We start from the raw sequence: 13,825 nt of genomic DNA, 5'->3' as shown, positions 1-13,825 counted from the left end.
GAGGAGTTTTCATACAGTACTAACAGACCACAGTTCAGTCTAACAGTGTAACTAAACAAAGCCATTATTATTGGGAAATTATTAGGTATGAATTTATTTCAGGATACATATTTTATAATTAAAGCTTACAATATCACAAATTAAGATTAATTTTGTAAGCTAAATAAAGCTTTCTCAATTGCTTAAACTACAATTTTTTTGTTGTTGTTGTTCATGAGATACATTTATGTTGTTAGGGCTTATCAGAGAATCAATAAGCAGCTTGTGCAGATGAACAAATGGTACTAAAGCTACTTCTTTCAAGGATGATAGATACATGAACCAATATTCTGGAAAAAAACAAATGTAGTGACTGTCTTTGATGAAGGAGAAGGAACAGCTTGGTGGAGGACTAATGAGGAGTGAGTTTAATTGCAATTTCTGCAGTAATGAATACTGCAACAAGAAACTGTTAGCATCTGGAAATTAACAAGAAGATGAATAATGTTCAGTCAAGGTGAATTTGTTAGGAGCAAAACACATTGAAAGAAAAATCTAATTTATTTTTAGGGTGGGCAAGGAGCTTTGTGGATAGAGGAAAAACAGTAGTTGCCATATATTTAGATAGGTTTTTGCCATTGTCTCTGATAGTATTACCAAAAAAGGTGTTTTAGCTTGCTGGTGTGCAAAATGAAGAAGGGTAGAATGCATAAACATCAATAACCAATAACTAAAATATTGTATCTGGTTTTGGTGAAAGAAACATACTGACAAATTTGAGAGAGCAGAGAAGAGGGTACAAGAATGAGGAACTATCCAGGAAGGATGAGGCACAAGAAAAGATTCAACAAACTAGACTTGTTTGACTTGAAGAAAAGGAAAAACTGAAGTGCAGAAGTGATAAGTTTTTTAAAATATAAGGGCTGTTCTCAACAGGAAGGAAAACCCCTTGTTTTCAGTATCTGATTTAGTTTAGATATTAGAAGAGAGTCACCAGTATTAAAAATTGCCTGGAGAGACTCCTAAATCTCCATCACTGAGCATCACTAAACACAAGACAGGGAGATATTTTGGGTATGATCCTGCCTCGTGACAGACGAATTGCTTTGGATCTTCTTTTGAGATCTCCTCTAGCTCTTAGATAATTTATGATTCCATTGACATTTCATTTGTTGTAGGTGAAGAAAGAGTTTTTAATGTTAATATAGCCAGTGTATAAAAATATTTATTTTTCAGCTTTGAGAATTTGTCTTCACTTACAACACTTGTAGTGTACAAGTGGGGCAGCTTCAGACTGTGTATACTGGTTTTGTTCATCAAGTGTTGCTACTAGCAGCTTACATGACATTGTGTATTGCTGTTAGGAAGCCTATAATTTCTGAGAAAGCTGCTGTTTGAATTTTCTCATGTGTGTTGGAATCCCTTTATGTGGAAAATTTTGATGCCCAACATGAAGTAAGACATTTCCAGAACTGTTCCAATTGTACTCTTTCTCTTGCAATTTGAACTCTGGTCAATAATAAGCATGACTATTAATATTCATACATAAGTCCTCCAAAGAAGACTTTAACAGCAAGGGAAATATTAAACTGTTACCCTGTCTGATAGAATTACTTAATTTTTAGAATTTGGCAAACATGAGGAAAAGCTAATGCATTTATCATGTACTTCAGGAAGCCCGAAGATTTCAGAACATTGATAAATCATGGCAGAGAATTATGCAGAGAGCCCATGAAACATCAAACATTGTGCAGTGCTGTGTTGGAGATGAGACTTTGGCACAGCTGCTACCACATTTGCTGGAACAGTTGGAAATCTGTCAGAAATCACTGACCGGCTATTTGGAAAAAAAGCGGTTAATATTTCCAAGATTTTTTTTTGTATCTGACCCTGCTCTTCTGGAAATCCTTGGTCAAGCATCTGATTCCCACACTATTCAGGTACAAATAATAAAGCAAGAGTGTTCTTATGGTCGAGATCACTAAGTGAAGACCTTGGCAGATTTTGTTGTTTATTTGAGAGAATTTCTTTCACTTATAGAAAGATTTACGCAGTATTCTAATACAGCATTTAAAGACAAAGTAAGAATGCCATATGAGATCACTTTATGGAGGCTTTTTTTCTGATTCTGTTGTAGGCACATTTGTTAAGTTTGTTTGACAATGTTAACCGAGTGGGATTTAATGAAAAAAACTACGACCAGATTTTATTGTTTGAATCTCAAGAAGGAGAGCAGGTCAATATTATTGAACCAGTTTTAGCTCAGGTAATGAAAGTATATATTACAGTTTTTTCATGACTTGATTTAAAATAGATTTATGTTTTAGAGGCCAACAGTATTGCATCATGTTATTATTTTACTAACTGAATGAAAACCTCCCAATGTGAACAGCAAGAGCAAGGAGTAGCAGGGACAGAACATTTGTGTCAGTTTGTAACGATTGCTTTACCTGTTTTCTCAGCAGTGCTGCTGTGAAGTGCCAAATCCATCACATATCTCTAGAAGGCAGCGGAGCAGAAAGAGGAAAGAATCTTTTAAAGATTAGAGAATAACAAATATGGAAATGGGAGTACGAAGGGCTGTGAAAAAAGTCACATAGAGCTCTTGCTTCTTGTGAATTATTCATAAAATGATTCTCTGAAAGTACTTTCTTGTTTATTTCAGGGCAATGTGGAATTCTGGTTAGGTCAGCTGCTGAATGGGATTAGGAAAACAATCCACACCATCATTAGACAGGCGTCAATGGCCATTAACGATTCAGAATTTAAGATGTATGACTTTCAGGCAATGTTTCCTGCACAAATAGGGCTTCTGGGAATTCAAATTATCTGGACCAGAGATGCAGAGAAGGCACTGAACAGTACCAAAACAGACAAAAAGGTAGTATTTAATGAGTCTTTGGGGATTTATTAAAATCATTGTTTGTAACAGTACATATTGTGAAAATTTAAAGGTAACATGTAGGAAAAAGCAGAAAGTACTAGTTAATTACCCAGAATAACAAATAAACTACCAGGAAAACAGAATAATAAAAAATGTGTTAAGGAGTCACGCCTCCTCATTATTCCCCCAGCATGTGCTTTAGAATTGTTCCTAATCCTGTGATTTTCTCTGTTGTTTTGTTAGGGCAAGCATCTTGGGAAGAGACAGTTTCTTAGTTTGGGAATATGGGGAATTTTATCATGTTACTTTCACAAAACCAAATTAGGAAAGAAATAAGAGCTCCTGAAATTTGGGAAATAATTGTGCTTTGTGGACATTGGTGTACTATATCCAAATGTATTACATCCTTTGGCTGATGAGCTCTTTTTTTTAGGGAAGGGGAAGAATAGAATCCGTTTCAGGAGGTGTTGGTTTAATCTCAAGCACATGGATAAGATGTCATTCCTAACAGCGAATCTATGAAAGAACAAGGAAAGGTTGTGAGCTAAAGGGTTGCAAACCACCATTAATGACAGTGAGATTGAACAAAGAATGAGTAGCAACATCCTACCATAAACGTAAATGCAGGGCAAATTCCATGCTGTACTTTGATACTGCATGAAAGTAAGGACTTAGACTATGGAGAAAACCATGTGCTTCTACATTTTCTGCATTGTTCAAAGTTTAAAAAGACCATAAACCTGATTTTAGTGCCCTCTTGTTCGTAGAATAACTAAGTATAAAGATTCTTTTGCATTAACAAGAAAACAACTTTTGTGGTTTTTTGGGTTGAACTGCATGTGTGTGTTTGGTGGGTGGGGAGGTTCTTTAATTCTCTGTTAGTTTTAACAGTGTTTTTATCAATTTTTTCTCAGCAAACTGAGTGAGTTTTAGGCTCTGCATGTATTTACAGAAAGCTGGTGTGATTGTTCTGTCACACATTTGGAATGGGGTATAAATGAGCTGCTCTTTCGTAAATCTCAGTGCTTTTTGTTGTGAACATCACTGGCAGAGGCTGATGCTATTTATGTAAGTCAGTATTGTATAGACAGCATTTGTGGAACTTTGTAACAGATCTGTTACTACAAAATAAATTATTATTTTAGCATCAGCATCTAAAATTATAGTAGGTTTCCCCCTTCCTCTGGTTAAAGGACGTGACAGATCTTCAGGTTCCTCTTCCCCCTAAAGCTTGAGCTGATATATACTTCTCAAAATAATTGACTGATGGTTTTGAATATATGCAGGGATGCAGTCAGCTGAAAATGTAATGTATAGTAAAAGGAGCAAGAGCCTTGGAATAAAGTCTTACAATGTGACCTGTTCATCAAGATATAACCTTATTGTACTCTGTTGGGTAAGAGTGCATGAATAGAAGGCAGCCTCCAAATCCAAATTTGGAGGATTCCAAGCCTAAAAAAATACAAAGCAGAATATGGACATTGTAACTCTGGCTATTTTTAAATTAAAAAAATAATTTGAATTCTAAATATTGGAAGAACAAATGGTGTTTGTATTAATATGATCATTCTTGCTTGTGGAAAAGGTAATGCACACAACAAATCAGAAGTTCTTGGAACTTTTAAATGATTTGATTGACATGGCAACACACAATCTGACAAGAATGGAGCGGACAAAATATGAAACGTTAATCACCATTCATGTGCACCAGAAGGATATCTTTGATGATTTGGTAAGCTTTGGAAAACCATCAAGGGATTTCCTGTATGGAAGGTCTTGCACATATAAAAAAATTATAACAAAATCTTAGAATCTATTCTCTTTGAGTAGCTCTGACATTACTGCTGTGATAGAGCATATCAGATTTAGTTTGATTTAATATAGATGCGATGCAGTGAGAAGGGTGACTTTTTATATAGGTGTATTCATAGGTTTAGACTTCAGGTTTTTAAATGGTTGTCTATATTCATCATGCACAAATTCACCGTGAGCAAAAGAGTTTGACTTTAAAAATTAAACTATCCTCTCAATCTGTAGATTTAATGCATTATTTGATTGAAATGTAAATATAAAAACCCTTCCTTTAGTCCTTTAGTATTCCTGTCAATCTTGTGGTTTCTGATCCAGCCGATGTGTTGATGTAAGGTAATAGTTATTCAAAGGTAAATCAGTGAGGCTTCATATATATGAAGAGAATAGCAAGAATAGATATAACAGATATTTTAGGTTTTTTGATAATTGAGTTGCATCAGGCTTCCTTTAGATGAGTATGTTGAATAATGAAAGCATAATTATAAAAATGGAAGTAAAATGACTTCCAAAGCACTTGAATGATGCAAAGGCCAATAATTCAATACTGATTGCTTAATTTATGCATATATGTTAGGAAGATAAAAATCAAGTGCATGTGTAAAGAAAATAGAAAACATTAAAGAAAAGTACTGAAATCTAGAAAGAAAACTGCTGGCTTCTTAGATAAACATGGTGTTTTATCCTTTGCCTATAATTTTAAATTTATCTTCATAATTATTTGCTTAATTAATTTAATGTCATATTATAATAAAATTATGGAAAATTGTTTAAATTTGTAGGTCTTGTATACAAAATAAAAAGTCAGGAGAAAGTCCACAACTGGGGAAAGGGTTTTTAAATGGTATATGTAGTAATAGCCTTCCCTCTTAAAACATTCTATTCTATTCTCTGCTAAACACATCCTTTAGTGATTGAGATAAAGGAGAGGGAAGTGGCTGAGATTCCAGAGCCTCCACTTCACCTTACACTGTGTTTGCAAGGCCAATAACCAGGGCAACATTTTCTGTAAGAGGCCAGTGGTTTTGAGATCTAGTGTCAATAATTATGAATCTATTAACTACCACAAATCTAAATATGTGTGTAGCAAGTTCATACTGAAAATACAGCCCAAATAAACAAGCATTCATTCATCTATACAACACATTCAAATACTGTGCACAATTTAGTATTTCTGTGAGTAATGGTGCAGTTATCATGCAGGACACCCAGTACTGTTCATTTTTTATGTTTTCCATGACTGTTTTTTCAATATCTCTGTAAGAGACAATTCATAGTCTCTGTGCCCAAATCAGAGGAAAATCAAAGTTGACAGAAGGTTCAGAGCATGTCATAGACAGGTTTGAAAAGATAATTCTGGATGCCTTGACTCCTGACAGATTCTATGCTCATTCTTCAAGGTCATGAATTTATATTAAATAGACTTATTTTTTTCTGTGTGGAATTTAAGATTAATTTGTTACTGATTCATTTCTGTATTAATGATTTTTCTTTTCCGTAATAGGTCCGTATGAACATTAAATCTCCATCTGATTTTGAATGGCAAAAACAATCTCGATTTTATTTCCTTGAAGACTTGGATAAATGCATTATCAAAATCACTGATGTGGAGTTCACCTACTGCAATGAATACTTAGGCTGTACAGACAGGCTTGTTATAACTCCCTTAACTGACAGGTATTTGTAAAAGGAATGAAATGCATAGTATTGGAGCTAAGATTTATTAATATTTCCTTTGACTTAATTCTTTTAATGAGTCAGAATTACTTAGGTTGCTCTACAATGCTGCAATATCACTGGTGAACAGCAGAGGCCAGTGCTTATATATTCAGCTATTGAAAGCAGGCTGAATTTGGGTGTTTGCTTGAGCCATATGACCTGTGATGGGCATTAAAAAATTTACTTGTTCTCAAGATAAATATGCCTGAACCCCATACACTTCACCAGCCTAAAGAGAGTCGGTCTAAACACCAATATATTGCTGCTTTCAATGAGCAAGTAGTTGCATGAGAATTTGGAATTACAGCAAGTGATTAATTTGAAGTCAACCTGTAGGAAAAAGCAGTAACTCAGGACGTGGCATTGTATAACTAGTGCCAGTATGGTTTTAAGCAAGGCCTATGGAGAATTGCAGGAATACAAATACAGAAAAACTCTGAGGGCAATCACAAGGAGAAGTTTTTATTGCTGGGGTGTTAGTTATACAGCACAGTATAAACTTCATTAAATGCCTATTTTCCTATAGTGCTTGATTGGTGCTTCAGCTAGGCCAGGGGCAGATGTATTTGCTATGCTAGAACTTGTTTTTTCATATGTGGATACATATGTCAAAATTATTGCCTATTCAGTCATTTATAGAATTATAGAATGGTTTGGATTGGAAGGGGCTTTAAAGATCATCTAGTTCCAGCTCCCTTGCCTTGGACTGGGACATTTTCCACTAGACCAGTTTGCTCAAAGCCCCATCTTGAGTTAATGTTGGAATTGTCTTTGCATTCTTTGTGCTACTAGATTTTATTTATAAATGAAAACTCAGATTTTTTGCCTATTTCTGAACAAAAATTATTCCCTGTGAGCTATTTAAGAGAGCCAAACCTCTGCATGTGGATACCTGGCTTTTAATAAGTAGCACACATCTCCCAAATTCTATCTTATGCACCCTACTGTTCCTATGTTAGATAAAAGTTTGTTTGCAGCAGTACACATGCAGTTGATTAGTGGCTATGGCAGCACTGACACACTGAAAATATTTTTACCCACTAGGAGAGCCAGTATCAAGAAAATGTTGTCATTCAAAATTTGTTCACTGAATTAAAATGCAGCCAGGGAAGTGGTTATGGCACCAAGCCTGCCAGAGTTTAAAAGTGTTTGGACCAAGCTTTCAGGCACGTGGTGTGGTTTTTGGGTTTGTCCTGTGCAGAGCCAGGCACTGGACTGGAACTGGACAGAGGATATATTATGATTATACAAGGTGCTGTATCACACAAGATTGAAAATCAGCACAGGATGACATGATTGAAGAAAACAAGCCTTTGAAATGAGTTTAAATTATAATAATAACCACAACAACAACAGAAAGAGCAGACATATCTGTCTTTGGACAAACCTGGAAGAGCCAAACAAAGCTGCAGGGATTGGAGGCTACCCATTGTCACATGTTGAAAGGATATTTGAAACAGAGATGTTTCCTAATGTTAGCATGGGAAACTTATGTGCTTAAGCAAGGTTGCACAACAGATTTTATTCCCCTTGTGGGCTTTTTCCATTTTAATATTTATAATACTGCTGCATGGAATTGTCTGTTCTTCTGAAAATTTTCAGGTAATAGTGTCTTTGTTCCATTAATCAGCTTGGAGTCAAGTCCTGTTTGGCTAATGATTTCATGTTCAGAGAGATTCCCTAAGCACTTGATAAATACACACAGCTGGTAGTACATTGCATTAAGATAATAGCACTAAAATTGAATGCTCCTACACATCATATCAGACACAGTCCCTGTCATGGCATACACCAAAAATGAAGTGAAAGGTCAGCATAGAACTTGTGCTGTGTATTCAGTTTTTCCTTACCTCGTTTTCAGTAGCAGAATAATTAGGAGTGGTATTTTTTATGTGTTAAATGGTGGCCTCTTAACTGGTCACTGACCAATAAGGTGAAAAAGCATTCTTACTGCTATTGTATTAGAATGAGTATTCTGTGGTTTCTTGAGAAGTCATACTAGGTGCTATCATTTGGGATTTTTTCCAATGCCCATTTTATCTCCCCACATATATCATAAAGCTATTGAGTTTCACAGTGCTAAGATGTGTTTGCTGTGATTTTTGAGCATTGGAGGTTAGAACAACAGGCTTCCTTACACCCTTCAGTAACCTCCACATCATCTGGAGAGGCTGAGACTTAAACTTGAGGATCTCAGCCCAGGATGGAGGCTGAAGAAGAAGATGGTCATAGGACTCAGATTCCTCCTCTTTCTCCATTGCCCATTACAATCTATGCTCTCATCCATTACCCTCCTGGAGCTCAAAGACCTCACATGACTGGCAGCAGTGCTGTGGTTTGGCATGCTGCTATGGAAATGTCAAGAGCAGGAGGTGCTTCCAGCCTCTGTGCCTTCCTACTGCCAGATCAGAGAGCCCATCATGAGTACTCTGGGAACATGGAAGGAGGGGGAAAAGGCAGAAATCCAGTGGCTCTGGATGCTGGAAAATGAGGCTGTAATGGAGGAAGGGTGTGTGATAGTCTGAGAAAATCACAATGCTACAGTATTTTGGTATTCAGCATTTAGAACTGACCTGTGGATTTCCTGGGCTGTTGCAGTCATGGCTGTGCTTTTGGATGAGCGCTTTTCTGCCGGTGGAGCAAAGCTGGTCCTGGTAACTCAGCTTCACAGTGTGCAAGGGGGTGACTGAGGACTCACCACATGGAAATACATTTCTGCCCCCTTCCCCAGCTCTGGATAATCCATCTGTTGTGGTTGCATTGCTGGATTTCAAGTAATTAATGGTAGGAAAAGATTCACACATCTGTTTGTTCTGTTTTTAGGTGTTACATCACTCTGGCACAGGCCCTGGGCATGAGTATGGGTGGTGCACCAGCAGGACCTGCTGGGACAGGGAAAACAGAGACAACTAAAGACATGGGCAAATGCCTGGGAAAGTATGTTGTGGTTTTCAATTGTTCAGACCAAATGGACTACAGAGGACTTGGTCGTATCTATAAAGGCAGGAAAACACCTTTTATTTATTCTTTTTAGAGTTGTAAGTTTTTGCCCCTTCAGTGTAATGAGTTAGCAATGATTTGGAGGGCATTTTCACCTCTGTTTCCTCTTATTTCCAGGCACTCATCAACTTTACCTGATATTTGATTTTATTTGATTTTTCCTTCCTTTCTTCCTGCATGTTTTCTAGTACTTTTTTTTTGGAATGTTCTTCAATGATGTTTCCCATCTGTGTTTTCTTTTCTTTTTTTCTTTTTAATCCTTTCTATTGTTTGACTGTTATTTAATGCCTCTATCCTACCCCCTTCCATGTGGAGAGGATTTATATTTATTATTTGCTATTTTTGTGTCGAGCAAGACAATCAAATGTGAAGCTTAATGATGTTGTGCAAGGCAGGGAAATATGCAAAGTGTTGCAGTGTCTTATTTAACTAGAAACCAGGAAAATGCCACAGTGGTCAAACTCTGCTAACTCTTCATGATTAGCAAAATTTTGAATTTAGTTTTTCAAGCAGTAATCAGTGATTCCAAATGTCGTTATAATGATCTGTTTTGTTGTATATAGCTGTATCTATATATCAACTGACAGACCGCAGAACACCACCATTTTCTGTGAGTGATGGGCTTTTAACTATAACACAAGGCATCATAAACAAAATTTTCACTGTTGTGATATCTCCTGAAGGCTAAAATATAACCTGGGGGTAATATTTAGTTTCAATTAAGAAGCCAGTGAAGCTGGCCATGATTTTTTTAGCAGAGGAATGTTTCTGAGCTAGAAATTGAACCACCTATGCATGTGAATACCTTCAGTTAAGGTCACAAGTTTCTCGAAGCACCTCTTGTAACTCCCACAGATTTGAGCCAAGTCTTGCACATCTTTTATCGTATGTGCAGACCTTTAGTGTCACAGGTTTATTTTGCTCATTATCATTAGACAGAAGAGGCCTGGGATATCTAAGTGTTCTCATAATGCCAAGCACAGTCATCTGCTGTTCCTGCAGTCATCAGTCTGTAAGGAAGATGTCAGCCTTTGTTTTTCCTTGCAGTGGGTTTATCTTTGATGTCACCAAAGTGTTGTTGTCTTCTGCTCTCCTCCTTTTGTGAGAATCTTTATGTAAGCACCTCTTTTCCTGACTCTACAGTGATTTAACTTCTTTGTATTAAACTGTTTGTGACTCATGTCAGTTCAGACACCTAGTTTTGTATCCTTGCTTTTTTCTGTCTTCTTATCCTGAGCACTTTGGTAACTTATCCTTTCCCATTTCAGATTGAGGCAGTAGTGACCATTGCAGTTTGTTGTTGCTTTCTTTTATTAAAACTGGACACAAATTCTGTCTAAAAGCACAAGCTGAGTTTTAGGGCTCAGTTTTCTTTTTCTGTTGTTTTTCTATAAGCTGACTGTTTTCCATGTAGTATTGTCATCGTATGCTTCAGAAGCAAAGTCATACTGTGTAATGTGTCCTTCTCTGGCTGCCTCTTTTAATGGCATGCTGGTGTTCAATATGAGCTAGGAAAAAATATTTATAGAACTCATCTAATTGCTGCTCAAGCAACCATGATGCCTGTGACTGCTTACTTCAGTAAATTTGCAAGTGGGATCATAGCTTGCTTCTCTCAGAACTTGCCTGAGAATTAGGTAATAGATTCAGCTGAATAGAGTCTGTATAGTGTGGGTTTTTCAGCATTCATATGGCTGTTGTGTGTCTGGCAGTAAAAGTAAGATTCTGCTCTTACATAAGTAATTGATGCTTTCCTTTGTGAAGGGGCATTTAAAGTCAGTTGTTTTGGGCTTAGTGTCACTACTTGCAAGGGCCTGGCTTGCAATCACCTTTTTATGTCTTTAAAATATCTGCAATTTCTTGAAGAGTAGATATACTGAAGTTAGGGAAGGAAATGAGCTCTTTTTGATTTAATATAAAGGGCAAAGTGAGTTCAGATAAAGATTCTTTACTGCACGTAAGATCTTCAATGGAAAGAAAGGATATTTCTTCTCAGCTGCAGAAGCACTTTCATGCAGACTGATAAGAAAGTTCTCATTAACACACTGCATATTTCAGTGCTCACAATGGGAAGTTTTTCAGAATTCCACATCTGTGCTAGGTTTGGTGCTTCATCACCAGAGTTTGCAACCCAAGCTTTTCGCTTCTGGTGCTGTGGGTCAAGTCATCAGATATTAGCAGGTTTACCAGTGAGGAGAAAAGAGGCAGGGAGAGATGGTGGTGTCCTGTCTGCAGACATGTTTCCAGACTTCTTCTGTAAAGACAAGAAGTTTCATCTCCAGAAAAAAAAAAACTAGAAAAAGATAGGATAACTAATATAACATATATTGTATACTATAAAATTATGATTTGAAGCTCTTCTGGTTGGGTCAGAGCTGAGGTTTGGTCTTTCTGTTTTCCTGTTTCTATCTGCTTTGTTTTTCTGTGTGACTCAAGAAATTCATAGGCAGATGATTTAGTTGATATGTTCAAGGCCTGGACTTTGATCTTTGATAGTTTTGTTTTTCAAATTTGAACCAAATGTAGATTCATATACAACTTGTCATCTGAACTGGACCAGAGGTAACCTGAAACAGTACCAGGGATGCAAGAGGGAAGATGAATTTTCAAGTTTTCCCATATATCAAATGCAGTGTTGAAATTGGCCATGAATAGCGAACCAGGAATACTTGATCATTGTTCCTGAAAAGTGTTGGTGCATACCCTTCAGAAAACCTTTTGTCTGTGGTTGCCTGTGGATGAGTATAAAAGTTGTGTTTGCTTAGGTTTTCTTTTCTATAGTTACAGTCAAACAATTCCAGTCTTACCTGGAGTAACTTTTTGTAATTTGGTATTTAATGCAATATTTAGTGTAGAATTTTATATTTTTCTTAATTTAGAAGGAGAATACACAAGTCTGGCATTCTGTAAATTCCTCTAGGATCAATGATTATTTTTTTAATTTGCTGCTTCTGGATTGTGCTTTGGCTAGACAGAGCTTTGTTTCAGTGACATTTCCATTGAATTATATCACTATAGTTCTATTCCTGTGTAAAATCTGGGGAAAAAGTGTGGAAAAATACATGGAAGGGGACATGGCTCTGCATTGCAGATATGCATTTTATAGTCTGGTGGCTAATAGCTATTCTGTGAGATTCTTTCACTATTTGAGAACCAGGTTTGTAGGATGTCTGTACTGATTGGGCAGGGGCATTGCTATATTTTTAAGATATAATTAAAGATCTCTTTAGTCCTGTAATTTGTTTTCTGCTTTTACTACATTTCTGTATTTGATAACCATCATATATTCAGCATGGGGACAGAATTTAATTCACAATATGACAAAATTACATTGTCTCTGAGCTGTTTTGCAGCAGAAAGTTTGCTTGCTGTGCCTGTGCTTGTGTGTGTTTTTAGCATAGATGTGTATTTTTTTCCTTTTTCAACACCACCAGAATGAAATAATTTTGCAAGAACTGAGTTTATCCAAAGCTGTGGGATATTGACTTTGTCTGAGAATGAGGTTCCCTAACTCCATGCAGCAGGTGGCATTGCAGAACAAGTGAATTTTTTTTCCTTTCCCAAAAAAAACATTATTTGGTCAGAACTGAACCTCACCATTCTATAGAGAAATTACTTTCAAAACCCTTTAAGATACAGACAGTAAGTGTATTGTCTCTATATTGTAAAGAACTAAGTTTCTTAGTTAAAGACTATCCAGCTTTAGAGATTTTCCTTGTTTCATCTTTCCAAAGAGTAGATATTTATGTTTAATAAACAAGGCAGAGAAAACCCACCTTTTTGGTTTCTCTTTAGGATAGATCCTAGAGTCATATAGTACATGTTACAAAAGGGGACAAAGTAATTCGAAAAATCTCTGAAATAAGTTTTTTTATCAGCAAGCTGCAAGAATGGGGCAGCTCCATGAGGGAAGATGAACCAGGAGCTCAGGGAGATCAGCACAGAGGCAGAGGCAGGGGCTTCACTCAGCAGGGCACAATCCCACAGCTGGGCAGGCTGTTGGCAGCTTGCTCCCCTCAGCAGTCCAGTGACATCAGATAATGTGAAATGACCAGCTGGATTCAGGATTTGTCTGGGAAGTTTAGTCAGAACCAGCAGGAGGCAGGACTGGGGGTAACACTGTGGAACTGTGGGCTCCTCTAGGAAGTTCATTCAGCAATTCAGGATAAGAGGACATGGGACTGTGCACAGCCCTGCACACAGTACAGTTCTGACCTGCCTGAGCTACAATGGAACTCCTGGACTGGAAGACAGAGTCTGGATAGAAGCCTCAGGAAGGGCTGTTGAGGGCATCCAGGGCCCAAATATTCCTCACAAAAGGAGAGGAACATCAGTTAAAGGACTTGGTGCCACACCAATGAAGTCAAGGAGCAAATGGCAAAGACAGTAGGATTGGTAGGATTGGGTATTTAATGTTTTAAATTTGGTAACTTT

General features: G+C 37.0%; 1 protein-coding gene across 1 annotated transcript in view; it reads left to right on the top strand.

The window, feature by feature from the left end:
* Positions 1 to 13,825, top strand: part of LOC135444271 (dynein axonemal heavy chain 5-like) — a 150,911-nt gene that overhangs the window by 40,173 nt on the left and 96,913 nt on the right. Inside the window, exons 37-42 of the mRNA XM_064705671.1 lie at positions 1,653 to 1,919; positions 2,117 to 2,245; positions 2,645 to 2,860; positions 4,449 to 4,595; positions 6,177 to 6,349; positions 9,215 to 9,393. Coding sequence (XP_064561741.1) covers positions 1,653 to 1,919; positions 2,117 to 2,245; positions 2,645 to 2,860; positions 4,449 to 4,595; positions 6,177 to 6,349; positions 9,215 to 9,393 — 1,111 coding nt within the window. The remainder of the gene's footprint in view (positions 1 to 1,652; positions 1,920 to 2,116; positions 2,246 to 2,644; positions 2,861 to 4,448; positions 4,596 to 6,176; positions 6,350 to 9,214; positions 9,394 to 13,825) is intronic.

This window comes from Zonotrichia leucophrys, chromosome 2 (genome assembly GCF_028769735.1).
Source record: "Zonotrichia leucophrys gambelii isolate GWCS_2022_RI chromosome 2, RI_Zleu_2.0, whole genome shotgun sequence".
Classification (NCBI taxonomy): Eukaryota; Metazoa; Chordata; class Aves; order Passeriformes; family Passerellidae; genus Zonotrichia; species Zonotrichia leucophrys.
Note: the sequence above shows the minus strand (reverse complement) of the source record. Positions and strands in the feature narration are given on the sequence as shown.